The sequence below is a fragment of the Numida meleagris genome, chromosome 2 (genome assembly GCF_002078875.1).
Source record: "Numida meleagris isolate 19003 breed g44 Domestic line chromosome 2, NumMel1.0, whole genome shotgun sequence".
Taxonomy (NCBI): Eukaryota; Metazoa; Chordata; class Aves; order Galliformes; family Numididae; genus Numida; species Numida meleagris.
Window position 1 is genome coordinate 140,117,799 of NC_034410.1, and position 23,602 is coordinate 140,141,400.

Below are 23,602 nucleotides of genomic sequence, written 5' to 3' on the forward strand. Positions count from 1 at the left end.
GCTGAATGAGAATTTTATAAAATTTCAGCAGATAATCCTTACAGTGCCATGTGTAATATATATCCTTCTGTTTTCACATTAAGGTAACTAACTCTCAGTGATCTTTACGTTTCTGAATGCTTTTGAATGCCGATGCTACAAAAAGCTGTCAGAATTCATTTGTTATTGCTTATCCAATTAAAGCTTAATAAAAAAATCAATTTTTTCCCTTTGATTTACTAAAATAAGGAAAGCTAATTTTTAAAACATGAAACATGATACAGAATGTGTCAGAACTCAAAACAAAACAAAAAAAGTTTGCTAGTAATACTGATTTTTGTTGCTGTTTCTCAAAGAGTTATTAACATGCTACTGGTATAATCCACTGATGGCATTTTATAAAATAAAAAATAAAATATAGCCAATTTTGGTCAAAGGTAATCAAGAAACTATTACTTTTTAACTTTCCTGCATTATTTGCAATGATGACATTGAATTTTATTAAATTGGTGATTTAATACATCTTCACGTCACAAATATTTTTCCCAGAAAATGAAGCATGTACAATGTACTTGCTATCAACTCCTCGCTCACACAAAATCTGTACTGTGACTTTAGATTATTACAGGATAAACATCACACTTGAAAAGCGCCACTATAACAATTCATTGAATGTTGTGTCCTTCACCTTTGTTTCGATGGCCATCCAAAAACTGTTTGTAGACAGTGCCTTAGAAATTTCTGACACCCATTCTGCAATGATTTGCTGTGCAATAAATAGTACATTTAAGAAAAGTGTTTCCAGAAAATAAAGTGAAATGATTTACTTTCTTCTGCTTTATGTGGAATTTACTATCTATAACATCTATGGTATGGCAAGGCCATCAGAGAGGCAAGTAGAGAGGTTGTATTTTTCATTTTAAAGGCTAGGGAATACAAAGAGGTTGGAAGATGTATGGTGAAATGTTTAGCAACCTGAACTGAAACACAGAAAAGCAAGTAAAAAACACTGAATTCAGTTAGCTTTCTGTTCCGCACAGTATTGCAAGAAGCCTTCTGTGGAAGACTACTTTTTAGTTTAATAGTATTTTTTAAATTTCAGTTACGTATGCAATGTGCTAGGTCTTTTATCTAGTTACAAATAATTTCATTTTGAGAACAATTATTTATCAGGAACAGAAATGTTAAACATAGTGCAATAAAATCATTAGGTTTTTCTTACCACTGATACAAACAGAAAAGAAGTTGCATGAACTGTCCTTCCTCTCATCTTGAAATAAAGAATTCTTATCAAGTTCATGATATAAAATTAGCGCTATCAAATATTGTTGATAACTTCAGCCATAATGTTCTGGAAGAAAACCTTTTATTGGCCTTACAGTTACTCCCAACCTTTATTCACTATATTACTTTCCTAGAATACATTCTCTTCATATTTATATGATTTGTATGGATAGAGAGCATCTGAAAAGGATTTTTATCCCAAAATTGTAATTTTTCCACATATGTGGGCCACACAAATTTTGAAAAATTCATCTGTTTTTATTATCTCACACAGACAGAAAAGCTCCTTATTTTCAGTTCTTTTAAAAATACATCTTCATACAAGGCTGCAGAACATGACAGATTTTGTAGAGGATATTTTCATATATAAAAAGCCACATCTATTGAAAATACAGGAAAGAGTTTTATTAAAACTGATTTCCTTACAGGTTCTTTAAAGGAATTCTAAATCATACTTTTTGGCTCTATGATTAAATTGTCATTCTGGAATGTTCCTTGTTTCGGAAATATATCCTGAAAAACTTTAGCTAGCTAGTTGTTACCTGTAACTCAGAAACACTCCCAGTGGATTCACAACATTTTAAATACCTTTCTATGATGCCTCCTCACACTATTTTACATACCTTTGGCATACTGACAACTAAATGACCAGTTGTTTGTGATCTTTTAGCAGAGCTGCTATCTGGCTTGACTTCCTCGGGGAGCACAAGCTGGAATGTCTGTGAGAAAACATGGAGTTGAAGTATATCATGCTAAAACATCTCATTTTATTTTTATTTTTATTTTTATTTTTATTTTTATTTTTATTTTTATTTTTATTTTTATTTTTATTTTTATTTTTATTTTTATTTTTATTTTTATTTCTTTTTACCTGGATAGGACATACACAGAAACATAACTATCACATCCTTTGATTTTTACAGCGGTTTATGTCTAAATCCTCTCACTTTTAAACATAGTATTACTATTCCTAATAAACGATTAACATGCTAAACATCTTTTACTAACAAGAATAGTTATATGTATACTCCAGAATTGCTGTCATTTCTGAAGTGACATTTCTAAAAATTGTTATAAAATGATGTGTGAATTATATTAGCAATTAAATATGAAAGCTTATCCAGTCTATTTCAGATATAGTTTAATTCTGAAATTTCATTTATGCAGTTGGTAAAGTCATAAATACAGACTTTACTGTTTAAATATTTCAAATCTTTCAAAAAATTGATGATAAAATACAACCACTGAGAAGGGAGAAAAGTAAAATGATGTTTTAACACTCTTTCAAAGGAGTACACATCCATTTGTTTCTGTCAGCTATAAATCCCAGAATGTGAAATTGCTAAATAGCCTAGGGCAACTAATAAGCTCCCTTAAGTGATTTATGGTACACTATAATGGGAATAAAAAGAGAGAAGGAGAGAAAGAGAGGATGGAATTTCAGGCTTTGCACCTCTTCCATTAAGGATTTCCACAGTTTATGTGTGGATAAAAATAATGCAAGTATGAAAGAATGTTTTTTCTGCAAAGGTGCACACAAGTTCATAATTAGTGTAAGTCAACTCCAAAGTACACTGAGTAACCATGGCAAACACTAAGCATTGATTTGACATGAATTCAATAAGAAAAAACTAACCTTTCCTTTTACCAGTACACGTATGTAAGTTGGCTGGACATCAATATCAAGCAGAGAAGTGTCCAGATGTCTTCAAAATGAAATATATATAAATTAATAAATTTTACAATACAATCCAGTATTAGTTATTAGGTTAAATGAAATATTACTTAGGATTTAATGCCTTTGGAAGAAAAACACGATCTTCCCATGTGTTCACAGAACATCAAATAAAATGTGCCTAAATTCTGCCAAGCCCACAACATCAGTCTTTCAGTTCAGCTATTGTATAATTCCAGTGTTTCAAAATCTGTGTGGAAAGTAAGAAGTTTTTTATGTGTGTGTGTGTTTTTCTACTAGTTCACTGCTTTACATTAGTATGAAAATTTGCTTACTTGCTATCTAAAATTGTGAAAGTATTTTACTACTATTGTTAGCTGGTAAATTTTCAAGGAACCCTTTTTACACCGACTGAAAATAAATAGCTTATATTCCTCTAGCAACAGTATTTTTACATTTCAGTACTGCCAAACAAAGACTGTGACCTGTACAAGCTCCTCTCTAACATCTGTTCTTCATCATGTGAAGTATACCCTTGTTCTTGTGGCCAGCTAGTGAAAGTACGAGAACATATTTCCTATTTCCCTTCATTTATAATGTTACTTCTAAGGTGAAATTTTCAAAGTTTGCATTTCTTACAGAAGAGCACAGGCTATTACACAATATCCAACATTTCATTGTACCTGGACAGAATTGTTAAGGTTCCAAAAAACCTAATTCTTATAATTCAGAAAAAAATTGAATGGTGTTGTTCTAAAGGAAATTAATAAGTTTAAATGGAAGAACACTTGTTGTGAATTCTAATTCCAACTCTAACAAGTTCCTATTAGGGGTAAATAATCTTGTGGCCTTCTAACCCCTTTCTGACCCATAAGTAAAGCCGCTCTAGTGCTTAGGAGTATATACTATAAAAGAGTTATAAAGTTTCCTTCTCATATTTTGGTCTGTTTCAGCCAAATTTCTCCCAGAGAATGCTCTGTCATAGTTTAGGAAACAGCATAAACCATGGACTCTTTCCAATAATCACTATGGACAAGGCTATCCTACCTCGTTTCAAGAAAAATTTATATAGAAGGATCTGAACTGTAATGGAGCCCTTCTAGGGCCAGACAACAGACATAAAATCCCATTCCCTACAATTCTAATCTGACAATGAATGAATGGAAAGGATTTTACATAAGTATAAAGGGACAGGTGTGGAGGAAACCCATCTGTAGACTGCAGAAGACATCAATTCAAAAGAAGACTATTAAGATGCAGTGCTCATTCAATCATTCTGAAGGGTCTTTGAGATATACAGTTCCATTTCTTTGACAGAGGCTTCAAGATTTATTCTACTACTCCCTGTATTATTTGTTTTCCTGTTGAAATTCCCATTACAAAAAAGAGTATGTTTAGAATTTTGTGTATTAGAACTTATGAATGGCAAGAATTAAGTGGAAAAATAAATAAGTCTGACCTGTAAACAGCAAGATCCAAAATGAATTGATTGTTTTCTTCATCATCTTTCAAAGAGAAATGAAGCCTAATAGTAATGATAAGACACACCACCAGAATCAATACAACTGAGGTGAATAAGCAAACATTATGATCCACTTCAAATTCAACTACTAGCAATTTTAGGTTAATAAAAATACCCTAGAATGATCATGATCATGTGACATGATTACTTTAGACATGATTTCAAATTTTTCTCATAAGCAGTAAAAACTACTGACATACTGACATTTGAGCTAGAGTCACTATTATATTCACTTTCTATTCTCTCTACCTGATCCCCAAGAAACAAATAAAAATCGTGCTGAAGGTTAGTTAAATATGAGTCTGTCAGTGCAGAAAGAGAGACATCTGCTGGCAAAATGTCTTTTTTATAGATGTTTTCATAGAAAAACCATTCATGAAAAGTATGAACAGCCTGAAACCCAGTAATTCTAACTTCATAATTTGTTTAAAAAAATAATAATTGCATGGTTTTTCATGTCAGTTAAGTTACCTGTAGCATAAACATCTGCATGTGCATTTGTAAAGAAAAAAAATTATTTGCATAATATCCTTGATTCCACAGGCTTTGTCATATTTGTTAAAAAATAAGACTGTAGATTCCATTAGCTATGTGTTTTTGATCTGCTGACTAACTTCTAAAATTTATGAACAAACCTTACCAGTTATAAATTTAAAACAACTCTTTTACTTCTGCTATAAGAAGATACAGTCTACAGTTACAAGTTCTGATCCAACACTGAAACTGACATTAAAATCCTTAGATAGTTTGGATTCATCTAATAGGAAAAAGCTAAATTGTTAACAGTTTGCGTGTATTCCCTCAGCAATAAAAATATTTGCCAGATATACTTTTAAACTCTTTTCTCTCCTCTATTGTGACACAGACTAATTGGAAGAAAGCTTATGGAGCTTTTAGTTTATGCATTTTTTTGAACAGAAAACTGCAAACAGTACAAACAGCTCTGTTTTCCATTCATGTTTCTTTCTCTTACTACACCCAAAATGTTGAGGATGTATTAAAACACAAAGGTTAAATAAATAGAGAATTGTTAAATTTTCTAGGTGAAAACTTAAGTAGAAATGAAGAAGATAAATAGTCTTATTTTCTGAGAAGCACACAGCCATTCCTCTTGATAACCTTCCAGCATCAGATAAGTCTGGATATTGTTTTGGACATTATACTTATGCAATAAAACAAAAACTTTGGAGAGCACCGTCTGTCTATTCTTTATTTATGTCTCTCCAATACACTGCCAGATTGCACTGAAAAGCTGCGATATTCCTGTTGAAGCCATAATGGCAAAGAATGCTCAGTGATCTGGCTGTACCCGGGCACATCCACACCGAGTAAAGTTTAATCCAGTAAACTCAGGTGATATGAACAGGACTGCTACTAACAGTTAACTCTAGATGACTGTTTTTCTTAAAATCAGATAGCTTGAGATTTATTATAAATGCGTTCTATTAACACAAGATTTAAACTATTTAAGGCTTGTCATCTTTGAGCTAGGAAATCATTCTTTTGGTTTTCTGTCAACACATTTTTACAGAAAGGTACATCAAAACAGTGACAAGATTATTCCAGTGAAGACAGAATAAACACAAGCATTTCTCCTATTACCTTTAATTTTACCTATGTCATTGAAAATTATGCATTGACCCTATAATGTAAGTTTCCAAATCCCTTAAATTTGCATGGGTTTATAAATTTCCAAAATTCAGAAAGCATTCTTCATGCTAATGAAAAGTACTTTCTTAGCTTTATTTTTTTGTTTGTTTGTTTGGTTGTGGGTTTTTTTTTTTTTTTTTTTTTTGCAGTTAAACCAGTCTTAATTTGGAAAAATTTGTTCAGAGAACAGCAGACAGGTAAGTTTCCCTTCAAAGGCCATTTACTGTTCATAGGCTCCTGTAATAGACAGTTTGGGAAGCTGTTTATAAGGAAGCAAGGTTTGCATTCTCTGTCTTCTGTTTTCGATTAGTATAATGGAATAATAGAAATAATTGTGCCGGGAGAGATTCAGGTTGGATGTTAGGAAATACTGCTTCTCTGAAAGAGTGGTCAGGCACTGGAATGGGCTGCCCAGGGAGGTGGTGGAGTCACCGACCCTGGTGGTGTTCAAGAAACATTTAGACGTTGTGTGGAGGGACATGGTCTAGTGAGAACTACTGGAGATAGGTGGACAGTTGGACAGGAGGTCCAACTTGTAGGTCTTTTCTAACCTTGCTGATTCTATTATAAGAAGGCTTCATTCCAGTGAAATCAATGGTAACATATGGCTGATATTCCAGGAAATTCATTTCAAAACAGAACCTGAATATCCATGTGCCTTTGAAGGCAAAACTTCTATTGCTAGAGAGCTCATTTAGTGTCAAAAGAGAAGATATCTTGCATAGAAGTGAATTACATATCCTGTCCAATTCTGCCAGGTTTATATCTGTCATTTGAGAGACTTATTTTGTTCAAAAATAGTACTTGCACATATTTTTCCTCATTTAAAGTGGCTACTTATATACATATATATTCAACAATCAAATTTTGGTTAAACTTTTTCCACTATTAGCAAGATGCTGTAGGAGAGAAAGCCTTACCATAGAAGGGAAAAAGAGTAAGGAGTTTTACATTTTTTACAGAAAAACATATTCTTCAATTTTCAAATATCAAGATATTAAATTAGCAACCTTCAACACTTTACTCACTGAAAACTAATTGTTTTTCCAGCATCAGAGTATAATTTTAGGAGTAATTTTCATCACTTGAAATACAATGCTACATATCAGAATTTGTCATTTATTTTTGTATTGTCACATATCTCAAAATAGTGGTTTAAATCAACTGTAAAGATAGCCTGTTTAAATTCTTCACAGCATTGCTTCCTTACATACTTAGGCATATTGACATTCAGAACTTTTCCTTCTGCAGTGACCAGTGTTGGAAGAGGCTTCTCTCTCTTTTTTGACCCTCTAAACAAAATAGAAAGAAAAACAGTTTATAATTCCACATTTTCATTTTTTATGTAGAATAGCAAAGCAGAAAGGAGAAGATGTCAGGAAGGTAAGGATTATCTGGTACTGGATTTTAAGGACACAACTTATTTCAGGAACTAAACAGGTTATGCTAGGTGTTCAACTGAACATTAAAAGCATCATCTAAAGCTGAGCAAATGCTTTGCGGTATCATTTATTTACATAGATAATAACTTCTTAGGCGTGTCACTCACTATTCATTGTCAAACACGATATCAAATATGAGTTAGCTGGCAGAACAAAGGAAATTCTGAAATCCAAACAATAGAGCTGGAAAGATAAATTATATTCAAAAACTCTATTTGAGGGAAAACAAAATAAAGGGTAAAATAAAAAATAATAAAAAAAATAAGCAGCTGGAATATTTTATTCACATTTTTAAAGCAAATATGCACAGGTAATGGCAATATTCAGTGTGAGGCAGTCAACAACCTACTCTCTGTGCCTTCAAAAAGTTGTTCTTCTTCAGTTCCCAGAATATATTAAAACAAAAAAATATACCTTATATTGTCTTTAGCTTTCCTTTTTTCTTCAATATATCTGTGAGTTTCTAATCTAGATTCTGGAGTATATGGTGTTGGCTCTTCCCAGAATCTTCTGTCTTCTTCATCATCTTGAACAGTTCTCCACGTTTGTTCTTCTCTTTTTCCTTCTGTCTGATGATTTTCTTTGTATTGTAGAGAGTCTGGGCTACACAAAACCACATGGAATATTGTTTGATAAAAGAAGAGTAATAGCACTGAAAATGAATTCTTGGAATAATACATTTTTTTATCCCAATATGAATATTAATTCCCACCAAGAACAATATTTTAAGTATTTGGATAACTTATTCTGCTCTACTTCTTGCAGCAATCAAAAAAAAAAAAAAAAAAAACTTCAACAAAACACTTTTCACTGACTTAACTAAGAAATGATACTATGGTTTTGCCAAGCCATCTGAAAATCCTGAAAGATAGCTCAAAAGAGTTAATTTCAGCAGTAAAATAATCAGATGCCCTTATAACCTTCAGGTGAAAGAAAATCTTCAGTCCCTGTTATGTTTAAGTATTTCCTATATCAGGCAGTAGTAGATAAGGAATGTATAAGATAGCAACTTCTTACATACACATTTCAAGTGCCATTTTTGAACCTAAGTCACTTTTCCCCCTAGCACTAAGCTATCTATATAGAGTGAGAGCTAAATTTATGATACAGCTGTGATCTGTGAGAACAAAGTTCCATAACCAGTGGAAACAAGGATGTGTCACTTGGGAAGAATATAGAGATGGTGTCTGGACATGCAGAGATGGGATTAAGAAAGCCAAGGCAAAGATGGAACTGAACTTGTCAAAGGATGTTAAAAAAAAAAAAAAAAAAAAAGAGGTTCTATAGGTACATGGGTCAGAAGGGGCAGGTGAAAGAGAGCATACCTCCTCTGATAAATGAGAAAGGAGAACTGGCTACAACATATATGGAGAAGCCTACGGTACTCATTGAGTTCTTTGTCTCAGTCTTCACTGGCAGCCAGGATTCTCATATTTCTCACAAACCTGAACCTCATATTCCTGAACCTCTTGGTGGGAATTGGGGGAGAAAACTCCTCCACACTGTAAGGGCAGAGCAAATCTGAGACCGTCTCATGAGATTGAATTTGTACAAGTCTATGGGGCTGGATGGACATGCATCCCAGGGTCCTAAGGGAGCTGGCTGATGTTGTTGCCAGGCTGTTCTCCATCATATCTTAAAAGTCGTGGCTGTCAGGCAAAGTCTCCAGTGACTGGAAAATGGGAAACATCACTCCCATTTAAAAGAAAGGGAAGAAGGAGGATCCAGGAAACTGCAGGTGAGTGAGGCTCATCTCTATGCCTGGGAAGATCATGGAGCAGATCCTGCCGGAAGACACGTTAAGGCACACGGGGGATGAGCAGGTGATCTGAGACAGAAGGCCTGGCTTCACCAAGGGAAGGTTGTGCCTGACCAATCTAGTGGTCTTCCATGACGGAGTCACAGCATCAGTGGACAAAGGGAAGGCAACTGATGTCATCCATCTGGACTTCTGCAAGGCCTTTGACATGGTCCTGCACCACATCTTTATCTCTAAATTAGAGAGACATGGATTTGAAGGGTGGACTATTCAGTAGATAAAGAATTGGCTGGAAGGCCACAGCCAAACTCCTGTGGTCAATGTTTTTATGTCCAGGTGGAGGCTGGTGACAAGAAATGTCCCCCAGGGTTCTGTCTTCGGACCAGTACTCTTTAACATCTTTATCAGTGACATAGATGATGGGATTGAGATTTAACAAAGCAAAATGCAGGGTTTTGCACTTGGGTCGGAGTAATCTCAGATGTGTATACAGACTGGGAGAAGAAATCCATGACAGTAGCCCTGTTGAGAAGGACTTAGGGGTTCTGGTAGATGAGAAATGTAACATGAGCCAGCAGTATGCACTTGCAGCCCGGATGGCCAGCAGTATCCTGGGCTGCATTAGAAGAGAGGTGGCCAGCAGGGAAAGAGATGACTGTCCCCCTCTACTCTGCCCTCGTGAGGCCCCATCTCAAGAATTGTTCCTGTGCCCAGGCCCCCAACACAGGAAAGATGTTGAACTTTTGGAGAGGGGCCAGAGGAGGGCCACAAAGACGATGCAAGGGCTGGAGTACCTCTCCTATGATGACAGGCTGAAGAAATTGGGCTTGCTCAAACTGGAAAAGAGAAGGCTGCAGGGACACCTCATTATGGCCTTCCAGTATCTAAAGGGAGATTATAAACAGGAGGGAAATCAACTTTTTACATGGCTAGATAGTGACAGGACAAGGGAGAATGGTTTTAACCTAAAGGAGAAAAGATTTAGATTAGATGTCAGGAGGAAGTTTTTCCCTGAGAGGGTGGTGAAGGTGCTGGAACGCATTGGCCTGAGGTTGTGGATGGGCCATCCCTGGAGGTGTTCAAGGCCAGGTTAGGTGGTGTCCCAGGCAATCTGATCTAGCGCTTGATCTAGCAGTTGGCAAATCTGCCTGTGGCAAAGGGAATGGAGCTTGATGATGCTTGAGGTCCCTTCCAACTCAAGCCATTCTATGATTCTTCGATTCTAAGAACCATGGAAATTAGACTCTATTGGACTGCAAATAAGATGAAGGTCAAGTACAGTGAAAGATAAAGCGAGAGAAAAATCCTTCTGCTGTCTTAATCTTAGTAACACAAGGTTGAAGAAGTGTAGGGGTAAACATTCCATAGCCTTTAACATCTCAAAAGATCTTCAAATTCTGTTTCATTCTTAATATCTATTAAGTCTGAAGCAAAAGAGATTATAGATGAAGAACTGCTTTCTCTAAAACAATTGTATTACCTTAGATAACAATTTCCAGTTGTCCTCCTGAAAGAAGCCATCAATTACACCATTTTGGCACCCAGACAATTTAGCTTGGAGATACAGGACAAAAAATTCTTCTGTACTGTCTACAGGTCAGTAATTAATGATGTTTATAATTAATTATATTTTTCAGTAGGGATAAAATGCTTGAGGAGAAATGCTAGAATCCTACTAGAATCAGTGATGAAGACAAACATGAGACTTTAAGTAGCATTATATAACCAGCATTTCAGGAGGTAAAGCAAAATTATTAATGAAGAAAGAGAAGAATGATGATTAGATGATTACTTAGAAACCATTGCTGCTTACTGTTACCTGTCAAGTCCATACTTAGCTTCCATTTGTTTTTCTTTCCTGTTCTTTCTTTCATGCATCCTTCTTTGAGCCTCTTCTTTTTCTTTGGCTCTTTTGAGAAGGTAAGCTTGTTCCTGTTCTCTGATTTTTTGCTTCACTTCTGGATAGTACTGAAGTGCTTGAATCCTCTCTGAACGTTCTATTTCTTTACTATCCAAATACTTCCCAAAGGGAAAAAAAAACTATGAATATATGAAAAATTTTAAATGTACTCATGCAAATAAATCCATTAAACTGCAGGTTAATTTAATATTCATTTCAAACCTCCAAAGCATTATTTAAGAAACAGTATATTAAAAAGAATTAACAGTAAACCTCTATTTGGATCTGAAAACGTGTTTGTGCCTGGCAGTTAGCTTTTGCATCTTCTCAGAATTTTGCCTGGTCTTATTACAATGGAGTAGGAAGAGTCCATTCAGCCATTTCTAGTATTTTTTTCTGACTTTGATTCAGCTCATGGAACTATTACAAATATATCTCTTTAAATGTCTTTATTTACTGCTGACAAAGTGAGTTGAATCTACTCACTTTAAGTTAAATAAGTGTCTGTGCTTCTCCAAGGGAAAGTGTGAGTGTGTATTTGAGGACACCGTCAATGGCAGGAAATCATTAGATCAGTCCCTGCACAGAACCTTAATCTCAATGTATCTATTTTCAGCAGATGCAACATAGCGTATTTTCATGTCAACTTCTACCTTTCTATTGCCTTACACTGTTGGTATGGTATATAATGTCAGTACATTACCAACAACCCAGTAACTTTATAAAATCACGTTAATAATTTAAAAAGATATTGTCTGTATATAAACAAATGAGTAAAAAGCCAGAACTGTACTGTGTATTTATCCTTTTGGAACTTTGTTAAAGCATCTCCAATGAGAATGACAGATGACTTTAACAAATGCCTGTGGTTCAGTCAAAATTCTTGAGAACAGACTTCACTTTCCTGAAGGCAGTAAGAAAAAGAGTCCTATTTTTTCCTACCAAAAGCATTTATTTTGTTTTGGATTAGTATGCTGAGCCAAGAAAGCTGGTTATTCATTTGTTCATACAATTAAAAATAAAAATCTTACTTTTAATTGATGAAGTGTTGCCACCACGAATTGTCTATAACCTTCAAATTCAGTGCATGGGTTACCCACTAGAAACAGTTCTTTCAAATGTATATTATATTTTAGGGTTTCAACACTGGACAGTTCACCAATGAAATTTGCTGTCAGGTCAAGCTTCTTCAGTTCTTCACAGCCTATTTGAATAAAAAAAAATCATTCAGTTTGTTCATAACATAAATGTGCATGACACATACACACAAACATACAGACACATAGGTGCACTTGGGTACTAAAACTGGTGCCTGCATTTGCCTTTTGTAGAATAACTTCATCCTGTCAGGATACATCTTTTACAAGACACAAGTGGGAGAGTGACTCACACCTAAACTTTAGGAGATTAGAATATTTATAGAAAGAAAAAAAAATCTCGATAAAAAAGAAAATATAAAAAAAATTACTCTTGGTTTCATGACTATCAGAACTTTGTGGTCAGAACTTGTATACTAGATGAGCTATTAAATGCTTCATTTCCAGATAAGATAAACTTCAGCTTTAAGAGTCTGATCATCCTGGTGACCTCCTCAGCTAAGTCTTCTCCTGGCTAAAGAGTGCCTAATTGCTTCAGAAAGGCAGGATCACTTATGGGTTTCATTTCTGTGTAATGTTAATCTTAATTAACATTACTGAAGTGTTGAGATAATGTTTTCTAAAAATCCACTCCAAGCTGAGATGAAGTGTTCCACTATTGTTATGAATATTTTATCACTGATTAAATTGCAAAAATTGGTGAGAAAATGGTGTGTTAACCAGAAAAATTCAATATAATTAGTTACACTAAATTTGCTAACAAATTTGTCTGGGAAATCTGGATCCAGAATTTATCAGCTACTCCTTTTATCATAATCTGTCCATGAGTCATAACCCTGGCCTAAGAGTAAAGAAGTTCAGCTAAGAGTAATTTCAACTTCTGTGCTCATCATTTTAATCACCTCTTTTCCTTTGCATGTCTACTTGGCAAGCATTCTGTGCATAATGGAACTGAAAGAGCATAAACAATGCAAAATGATTTATTAGGGGATTAAAACAACCTCAATTTTTTCAAGGCTCACTCCCAAAGTTTCTGGCATCTAAGTAAATGACAAATCACAGTAATAAATAATGCAGCCTGATAGAGGAACTTAAAATTTGCTGGCATGAAAACAGATGTAAATTTCTCAACAAATTGCCAAATAAGTAATGTAGTACATATTTCTGTAACTATTTGTTTATTTCTCCACTTGATTTAAACCATTCTCTTGAATCAGCTTGCATAAGATTTAAAACAACATAAAACATTGGTTTTTTTTTGTCCCCATGCTAAGGTGCACATTTTATACACTCAGCAACTTGACTAACCAGAATCAAGAAAGAAAAAAGAAATAAGTCAAAAGTCAGAAATTATTCAAATAATACAGAATGTGTTTATGGATGGCTCTAAGTCTTAGGATTTACTCATGGAAAATGGTAAATCTTTGGACAAGCAATTATAGTGACAGGCTAAATGATTAAATAGAGATAATACAGATAAGATTTTATTTAAAAAGAAAAAGGATGATCTGAAAAACTATATGAAAATACTCCAGACAATGCAACTTGTGTACAATGCAGAACTTCCTTCTATGAGACTTTTGACTGCTGAAGTGAAGATGACTGTAGAACCATAACAAGAGATACTTTTTACAGCCTGCATAGCATTAAAAAAAAAAATTGCTTTGCTGTAGACAAGCTGCATAGCAGATCATCTTATCTTTACAGTGGGGCAATACCAATCCTGCATGGGTTCATTAAATTTTAATTCCTATTTTGTAAAGTATTAAAGAATAGAGCTGTCATAGCTGACAACACTGATAAAAGAGTATGCAGAGAGGAAGTTAAAATGCATTTAAGAAACAACAAAGACAAAACTTCAGTTTTAAGAACCACTGACTACAAAGAAATACTGAAACTGCACACAAACTGGCTCCTTCTGACTATCAACCAAGTACATTTATTGATGGGCATAATTAGTAGCTTCCACTTTTCCTTACATGAAGTCTCTATTCAAGTATTTCAATAAGAAAAAGCAAAATAGTTCATTAAAACATCTTACCTTCCAGATTTTCAATTCTTTCAATATTGTTCAAAGCAACATTTAAATATTCCAGCTTCTTTAACTTGCCCACATTTTCTGTAACAAAACACAGATCCATTACCTCAGTTTCCTTCATTGGAAAGGCATTATAATTTTACTTGCTCACTTAACTTCTAAAAAACAATAAAGCAGAAAAATGGGAAGGACAAACCTGAATTTGTATTAGACTATCAGGCATTAATATTTTAACACTTGAAAAGATGAAAACTGGATTTCTATGAGAAGTATAAATTAAAATTATACAAGAGAAATAAGGAAGGCTACAAATATATTTTTTGTCAAAAAAATCTATAATACAAGTATATAATGCAAGAGGACTGGCCAAAATACATGATGAAACATTCCATTCATCATGAAACTTGGGAATGACTGGACTATACTTTGTCAAGTTTTATAAAACTGGAGTTTTACTCTCATTTATATAGAGAAGATTGGTTTCCTTAATATATATTCATTTTTAAAGGCCTTTTATCTACAGGGCTAATACAAGTAACTTAAATAATCAATAAATCCATGTTATATTATAGTTGGCAGAATTTATTCTGTTTTGAACTAAAGCCTAGAGCTACTATCTTACATAACACAAAGTTACTTAACTTGCAATTTTTGTGTTGTCTATAAAATAGTATGAGTTAATTCTGGTAAGAATGTGGTCTACACAGCTTCCTTTTCTGCTGGAATTTTTGTGGCAACTTAAGTTTTTAGGAATACCCGTACTAAAGACATGTTTTAATTCCCAGTATTAGAAAGTAATGGAGGGATTAAGAAATTAGGTAATGTCATTTTCTGCTAGGATTTTCAGATATGTGTGATCAGTTGGGGTAGCAATAGTGCGTTGGCCCACAGTCATGGGTTAGCCACTATCTTTTCCATTTTCAATAGTGTGAAATGCCATTTTGATGGAAGTAATGGTAAATGCAATAATAACCAAATTCAAACTCAGATGCCTTTCTGCCTCAAGCCTCAAAAACAACCTGGAGGCATGCATTAGTATTTTGGGAAATCAAACCTTATCTAATAATTCCCTTCCTCAGAGCTCAAGTTTCTGCGCTAGTATGTTTGCTAGTCCTGCGTTTGTGTTACACTGTCCTTCACTGTTGCACATCCACCTACAATATATTTTTAAAGCTGCATGCCCATGTACTGAGTGAAACTGTCTTAGCATGCAACGTTAGTTCACGTACTACAAAGAGGCACAACAAACAGAGGTAAGGCTGAATAATGAAAGAGTTGTAGAATCATTTAGATAGCTAGCAGCTTGGGATCTGGAAGGTTAAGCCATTTGCAGACGAATGAAACTAAGATCTGCGATGCAGAAGAGTTGAGATCCTAAATGCTTGCCTGCTTCTTCAAAGAGGCTCAGCTCCCTCAACTAAATGGAACTGGAAAACCAAGAGGAACCTAGGATTACAGCACCTTGTTGTCCCTGAGACAATCACACGCTGTGTCAAAAGCATTCTGTGTTTGACACGGCACAAGATTTCATTGGCATACGGGAGAATTCCTTCTCTGGATTCAAAATAAATATTAGGCATGAATTGATTTACACTAGCTTTCTATAGACTTTACAGCAAAGCATTATGTAAACCCTAAGGATCACCTGCATTATCTAATGTATGTTTCTTCAGAGTGGAAAGCACTGAAGGAGTATAGTACTGCTTGATGTTTGTTCTAAGAGGATAAAAGGATTAGAAAGTTGATTTAATCATAGAAAATGTGCAGTAGTATAAGGGTACAAGAGGAGGTACTACATCACTTTGTTTCAAGCCAAGAATAAATATAGTAGATGATATATCCAGGAATGTTCCCTAATAGATTAAGACAATTTGACAGAAATAAATGAGTGAAGCTTCTGGTGTCACCAGCTTCCTTGTGGACAACAGGTAGGCCATGAGCCACCATTGTGCCCTGGTGGCCAAGAAGGCAATGGCATCCTGGGGTGCATTAAAAAGACCGTGGCCAGCAGGAGAAGGGAGGTGATCCTCCCCCTCTACTCTGCCCTCGTCAGGCCTCACCTGGAGTATTGTGTCCAGTTCTGGGCTCCCTGGTACAAAAAAGACAGGGATCTCCTGGAGAGAGTCCAGCAGAGGGCCACAAAGATGATAAAGGGCCTGGAGCACTTCTCTTATGAGGAAAGGCTGAGAAACCTGGGGCTGTTCAGCCTTGAGAAAAGAAGACTGAGAGGGGATCTGATCAATGTCTATAAATACCTAAGGTGCAGGAGTAAAGGGATGAGGTCGGACTCTTTTCAGCGGTGCATGGCGACAGGACAAGGGGAAATGGCCACAAACAGAAGCATAGGAAGTTCCACACAAATGTGCGTAAGAACTTCTTCACAGTGAGGGTGACAGAGCACTGGAACAGGCTGCCCAGGGAGGTTGTGGAGTCTCCTTCTCTGGAGACGTTCAAGACCTGCCTGGATGCCAAGCTGCGCAGCCTGCCTACAGGAGCCTACTTTGCAGGGGGGTTGGACTCAATGGTGTCTAGAGGTCCCTTCCAGCCCCTACAATTCTGTGATTTTGTGATTCTCTTTATTAAATACAGTGATCCAAATTTATCCATAATGTCACTGTAATATAACTGGAATACGTACACTGACTTATTTAAAGCTGCAGGACTTCTCTTTCTACAGGCCAAACATAAGATAACAGGCAACTCTCAGCCGAGGATGGGAGCGTTCTATGATCTATGATCTAAAATGTGTTATTTTCATCACAAACTACTGAAATGAGCAGGACCACAGTGTTTGCTTTCTTGTTTCTGCCAGGATGGCTAGCATTTTCTCCTTTGCATACACAAAGGAGGTAGGGGAACAGGGGAACAGTAAACTTTACCAGTGCCAAAATAACTGGGAAATGTAAATGCCATTTGAGATGTGACACACAGGCCTGAGACACACCTCTGATACAAGGTATATGCTCTAACTCATGATGCAGCTCACTAATCTTCCCCAGACACCAGGTTTTTTGAAGATGTGACTGGAAAACCTATCCAATGAAGTCAGAAAGTTTACTTCACACTCTAATTCGCAAGCTGTGCTGACTAACTGCTGTACATACTGGCCCTGCAGAGACAAACAAGGAAATTCAAGCAGAGGAGGATTCATCTAACACATACAGATCATGTCAACAGCTGAGCTACTTCTCTAGGCTCCTCTGTAATCGATACAGAGAAATAGGTTATTCAAGGTGCAATTTGTCTTGTCTTAAATTGGCTGTCTAAAACCAGTGAACTAAATCAGGCTCAAAAATACATCTTCTTCCTAAGAGAGGCTACAGTAACTGGCTAAGACAAGATGGCTAGAAGTTTGGTGGCAAGAATTCCACCAGTTAGCTTACTAAGACCTTGGAGAGGTGTTTTGATAATTCACAGATGATGAAACTAATTTCTCGGCAAGGATTCATGCCGCTTATTTTGCTGTATATTTTTCTGGTGGTATTTCTATAATAGCAATATCTGTATGCACGATATGAGTGAGGCAGTGTAGAACACAATGTTATCTTGTGTTTTCTTCCCGTTTATAGAAAAGAAAAGAACCAGGACTCATTCATACAGCTTGGCAGTTTTACCTTCTATGCATATGGATGCCTTGCAGCTTGCTATCAGATCAGTAGGCTAGTCTGATCTTTAGGCTGGTGTAAGGGTTTCCTTTAAGAGAAGAGACACATCCTGACAGAGGCAATATAAAACATATGGCTATGATATTTTGATATACTGAAGTGTGCTTGGAACTAATGTCTACCTGTTGTGTGTTCTGCATGGACACACTGCTGTCTACTTTGCAGTGGATTACTTCTTGAATTCAGTACTGCTACTATGAGATATGAGCATTGACAAAAGAATAAGTTTTTGTGCCTTAAGCACAAAGTAACAGAGAGAAAAACAACTTTTTTTAGTCCAGTTTTGATGGGATAGAGCAGCATAAAGCAGTTTAAAAAAATCTTTCTCTCTTTGGGAGAAGATTACTCCACTCTAAGAAATGCAGATGTTATCAATACAGATACTCCCTAGGAATTTCCTGACAAGCCCCTTCAGGGCAGCTTGGAGTTGAAAAGATTTAAAGCCTTTGCCTCCAAATCATAAGCACAGAATTTCATCCTAAAACTCTAGATTGTCTTTTCTGACTTTTAAGGAACTTCAAAGAAATATGCTAATATCATTCCTGAGCACTTCTGACTTTCCATTCTTCATAATGCCCTTAATAATATGTTTTAACTTTTACTTAGCTCCAGAGAGGTCAGGCAGTTGTACTTTGAAGGTCCCTTCCAAGTGAACCACTCTATTTTATCTATACAGTATTGGTACAATCCAGGCTTTTCCAGACCAAGGTCCCATGTCATATCGTTCTGTGCGCCTAGCAAACTTAAAGCTGCATCACAACAGCACAAAACATAGATCAAATGGAACTGCATCTTGTGCCGAAGGAAGATCATTCAGGCTTCTCTGTATGCTGTCTTTATGCACAAAAGCAATTATTGTATCTGAATGAAGATTATTTCTCTTTTAACAAAAACCATTATTTATATAAAAACTGACTTGAAAAATGAGCATGAGGAGAGCTATTTCTCAGGTATTGCAGTTCATGGTATGCACTGAACTGTCTCACTGTTACAAGAAAAGGATCTTTGAGTTACACCTTCATGTACGAGATTTTAACCAATTAAGGTGTTCTACACTCGCATTCCAGTGAAATCCATCTTGGTACTAACTTTTTCATTTGCATTTCTTCTGTAAATTTCTAAACTTCTTAGAAATCTGCAAATGTGAAAGGGAAATAAAAGCTTGTGGGAGCAGAGTCAGAAAGAACTTTTCTGTTAGTTACTGACTCCACATTTCCATGAAGAATAACACAAAAGATATATATGTATTTCTTACTATGCATGCAATTCCATTTAATAAGAAACATATCCAGAAAATGCTTACCAATTTTTGGAATTAGGTTGTTCTGAAGATAGAGAATTTTCAAATCTCGACACCATTTGTCAAGGTATTCTAATTTTTCTATTTCCTGCTGATGTAAAGAGATTTCTTCCAGTGAAAAAATTTCACAGTTATTATGTTCTGCACGTCTTCTAACAAGATCTTCAGTGACTGAAAAAATAGTTGAGGTCATTGGAAAATATCTTCACCACATGAGTTATGAACAATTTTTAAGATCATTAAAATATTTTCCTCCATCATACTAAATAGATGCTTGGGGCAAATGTCAACAAAAAGAAATTCTGCTATAAAAGACAAGTGCCAAGCAACTTCAGCTTGCCCTGCTACAGTGAAAATAATTTGTAAAGCGCGATTAAGCCACCTGTAACATTTAGAAAAATCCATATGAAAACCGCTGAACCTTCCACAAAAGTGTAATGCAAACCTTGCTTGAGGCAAAACTATAACTAATTTATGCTTATAAATGTTTGTGCTGGGATGACATGTAATACTGGCTATTTTGTAGGCACCAGCAGTTCATTAGCAGCAAGCAAAAGTGTTTCAGTGGCTGAAAGATGCAAGAATCCAGGCTTCAGAATTTTCATGTAGTAATATTTAGCGCCAGGCAATCTTTCAAAAGGCTGTGTATAATGAAGATAAAGAAATTCAATAAGAACTGGTGCTGGCTCTTGAGGTAGGTGTTATTACTTTGTTTCCAGTCCACTGCACCAAAAAAAGCACTAGCATTTTAATCTCCTTGGTAAACAGTGAACTACAGTGAAGTACTGATTAAAAAGCAGGATTTTTATCGAATGAGCATAGATACTTGCTCACATTTTAAAAACCTAAAGAAGCCTAGCAAGCCTTTAAAAAAGACTCTGAAGAAAAATAATAATATATATATATATAAATACAGAGATCAGTGAAAACCAATTGGTCCTGGCATGCTTTTATTAAAGATATTCTTTCATTGCTTTTTTACCTCAGGGAGGTTTTGACAAATCATCTGTCTTTATTACTGGTCTTGGAACAGCTGCACGCATTCACATGGACTGGGCTACTAAAAGCTGGGTGATCTGTGCACCAGTGTGGCCCAGACTTGTGTGTGTGAGTGCAGCTCCTCTATCCACAGCCTTTAGGAAAACAGCAAAATAGGTTTTGCACATATGTCACATTATTTGCAAATGAGCAGGGTTACATTTCTCTTCTTTCACTCAAATTTCATCTGATTTAGATTTATGTCACATCTACAGATACACAGAATTATTTAACAGTGATGCTGGTACTGATGCAAGAGGGGATCCTGTCTGCAGAGGAAGCATGTTGGGAAAGCTGTCCCTTCTTGAATCATTGTGGGTAGGCTTGCTGCATCTGAATAACCATCTTCCGTTCAACAGCAGATGAACAGTTGATTAAAATTGATTAAATTATTAAATAGAAATATGACAATAATCATGACTAAATACTTTAGTATTTACAGAAAAAATATGAAAAACACCAGCATTTCTAATAACTTACTTTGCAAGTATGCTGGAAATTACAGAAAAGAATGGCCTTCTTACCAGTGTATCTAGTGCCAGGTCTTGTAGTGACAGTATTTCCAGTGCAAACAGCTATTTTTGAGCAAGAAAACAATATTCCACAATCTGCACACTTACACCTTGGAGACATCTTTATGCTCTATAGCCTTTACAGAAAAAAAGAAGGGACACAAACTAATCTGGGCAGTTTTATTACAGTCAGATTTGCATTTGCTGATGGAAAGTGATTGTTGCAGGGATTATGCAAAAATGCCCATTTTCAATACAAGCAAGGTTTGCAAGGCAGAGACAACCACTCCCAACAGAATCTATGGTGGGGCTTTAGAGACCTGTTTTGGGGACCTGCCGTAGGGAACGCAGTGAACATTTGACATGCTGTATGCTACCTATGAATTTAGGGGGAATAAGGGAAACAAACTTGCAGGAGAAAACAATAAATATTGAGGTAAAGGGGTAAGGAATGGGGAGCAAGTGTAGGGAGAAGGAATATGGTAGCTGGGGAGTGGGGAAAGAAGGGACGGGGTCCGGGTGCGGGGAGGGAAGGCTCTGCGTGACACTCACTCCGCACCATGGCTGCCCGCAGCTTCCTGACGCCGCCATTACACGACGCCGCCGCGCTGCCGTGGCAACGGGGCCGGGCGTTGCAGGGCTGCCGGCCGTCACCCGCTCCCCTCAGCGCGGCCTCAGCTCTGCCCTTGTTTGCTAAACCTGGAAGTGCCTCCACAAATGGGCGCCTGCCAGCCACAGCCTGAGGAACCACAGATCAGCACGTGGGGATCTCACAGCTGCGGTCCTCTTCCCAAAGCCTGGCTTTCGTTTGAGGATGAAATCGTGTTGAATTCATGTCTGAGCTTTCAGACAACCTTTTGTGCTTTTTCTGATTTGATAACTGTGCGCTTGTTCCAGAGCAGCCTGAAGCATGTGTATGCCTCCCCAGGAAGGAAAATGTTTTTGGTTTTTTTTGTGTACTTGACAGTTTCTATGAGTCTGTCAGTCCTGACCCCTTCCTTTGGCGTTCAGATATGAAATATCTTCCTCAGGCTGTGTCTTCTGTCTATCCATTGCATCATGTCCTTGATCTCTCCTGCTTATTTTTCACCTCATTTGCCCACCACACTGCCTTGCAGCGGACACTGCTGTCCTTCACCTTTTAGTTGAGATTCTCCCAGCGGGTCATGGTCTCAAAATAACTCTTACCACTCTATCTAAGGCATGAATCTGCTCAGATAGCTGTGTGAAATGTGCCACACTGTGTACATAGTTATTACAGCCTCCTGCTGTGGTCTGTGGACTCTCACTTGTCATTACCATACTTTAACTTCATGCTTAATACTTACCTTGCAACGTAATGAATCAGAGCCATGGCTGGAGGTCTCAGCACCATAAATTCTCATGTCTGGGATTTCCTCTTTTACAGTTAACATAATAACATAGTGTTGCTTCATGTACTTTATTAAACAAGATCCCAGCCAGCAAAGTTACGGGAACCTAAATCTCAAAGGAAGTGGAGGGGACAGCACACTTCAAAACATTCGCTTTACAGAGTCCTTCACCAAGTCCTGATATGATGACCACCAGACAAATTCAGCCGTGAAGGAATTATTCAGAGTTCATTTGACCACTGGGTAATAAAGCTTTTTTTTTTTTTTTTTTTTTTTTTTTTTTTTTTTTTTTGTATGTAGATTGAAGCTCCTATTTTTTTTTTTTTTGTAAGTTTATGTATCCTGTTCATTGCCACATCATTCCTTGTTCACAACCTTGTAAAAGCCATAATCGATGACTCCAAAACTTCAGGTACAGAACATGAACTGGCAGAACTGTAACCAAATCAGGGTGTAAACACCAGGAAAGTCAGCATGCATCACAAAACACTCAGTTGAACACAACATAAGGGTTCAATCTAGCCTAAAGCTCATCTATTATCAAAAAAATCACGTATATTGCAAATGTTTAAGAAAGGGTTTATTTACTTATTTATTTTGAAATCTTCATTTACTTAGTCACTTAGCTGGGATGTAATTCATGAAAATACAAATCACAATGTAACTTTCTAATTTTGTTGCTATTTAGGGGCTAATAGGAGAAAGGAGGTGTCACTGAGTTAAGGCTACCAAATTTTGTGGAGATAATGAGACACAAAGAGCAAACTGAAGTTTACGTGCTTCAGTTTGTAACTCCCTGGCGTTTGTCCCTGTCTGACTGGAAGTAACCAACCCACACTGAGGACAAAGATTCTGACAGAGCTGGTTGGACGGCACCATCTTGTGGCTACAAAGCCACAGAGATGAAGGCAAGGCCTTTTGCTGTCTACTCATTTATTTCATATCAGACTGCAGGCTCCTTCAAATAATAGCTTTTACAGCTGTGCCTTTTACTAGAACTACTAAGCCAGGAAGAGCCAGTGGGTGTATGACGGGGTGATGATGAGATTTGGAAAAACAGAGGAGACTGGATTTTTTTTTGTCATTTTTTCTTAATACCTGAATGAATTTTGTAAAATCATAGAATTGTTTGAGTTGGAAGGGACCTTTAAAGGTCATGTAGTCAAACTCTCCTGCAATGAACAGGAACACCTACACCTAGATTAGGTTGCTCAGAGCCCCATCCAGTCTGACTTCAAATGTCTCCAGGGACAGGGCTTCCACCACCTCTCAGGACATCCTGTTTCAGTGCCTCACTACCATTACTGTAAAAAGGTTTTCCTTATATCCAATTTAATTTTCCTTCTTTTAGTCTGAAACCATTTCCTC

General features: G+C 36.4%; 1 protein-coding gene across 13 annotated transcripts in view; it reads right to left on the minus strand.

Annotated features, from left to right (window-relative positions):
• Positions 1–21,638, minus strand: part of LRRC6 (leucine rich repeat containing 6) — a 68,739-nt gene extending 47,101 nt beyond the window's left edge. For 2 of the 13 annotated variants that reach the window (XR_002435204.1, XR_002435203.1), the window contains exons 1-11: positions 21,414–21,637; positions 20,874–20,998; positions 19,315–19,482; positions 14,350–14,427; positions 12,243–12,415; positions 11,131–11,351; positions 7,967–8,155; positions 7,325–7,402; positions 4,398–4,463; positions 2,900–2,969; positions 1,887–1,982 (exon numbers count right to left, since the gene is read on the minus strand). Coding sequence is in view for 10 of the 13 variants with exons in the window: in XM_021387095.1 (XP_021242770.1) it covers positions 1,887–1,982; positions 2,900–2,969; positions 4,398–4,463; positions 7,325–7,402; positions 7,967–8,155; positions 11,131–11,351; positions 12,243–12,415; positions 14,350–14,427; positions 19,315–19,482; positions 20,874–20,982 (1,248 nt within the window). In the remaining 3 variants the exon portion in view is untranslated. Of the gene's footprint in view, positions 1–1,886; positions 1,983–2,899; positions 2,970–4,397; positions 4,464–7,324; positions 7,403–7,966; positions 8,156–11,130; positions 11,352–12,242; positions 12,416–14,349; positions 14,428–19,314; positions 19,483–20,873; positions 20,999–21,413 lie in introns of all 13 variants that reach the window. The other 11 variants (XR_002435206.1, XM_021387101.1, XM_021387095.1 and 8 more) reach the window with 10 other exon arrangements.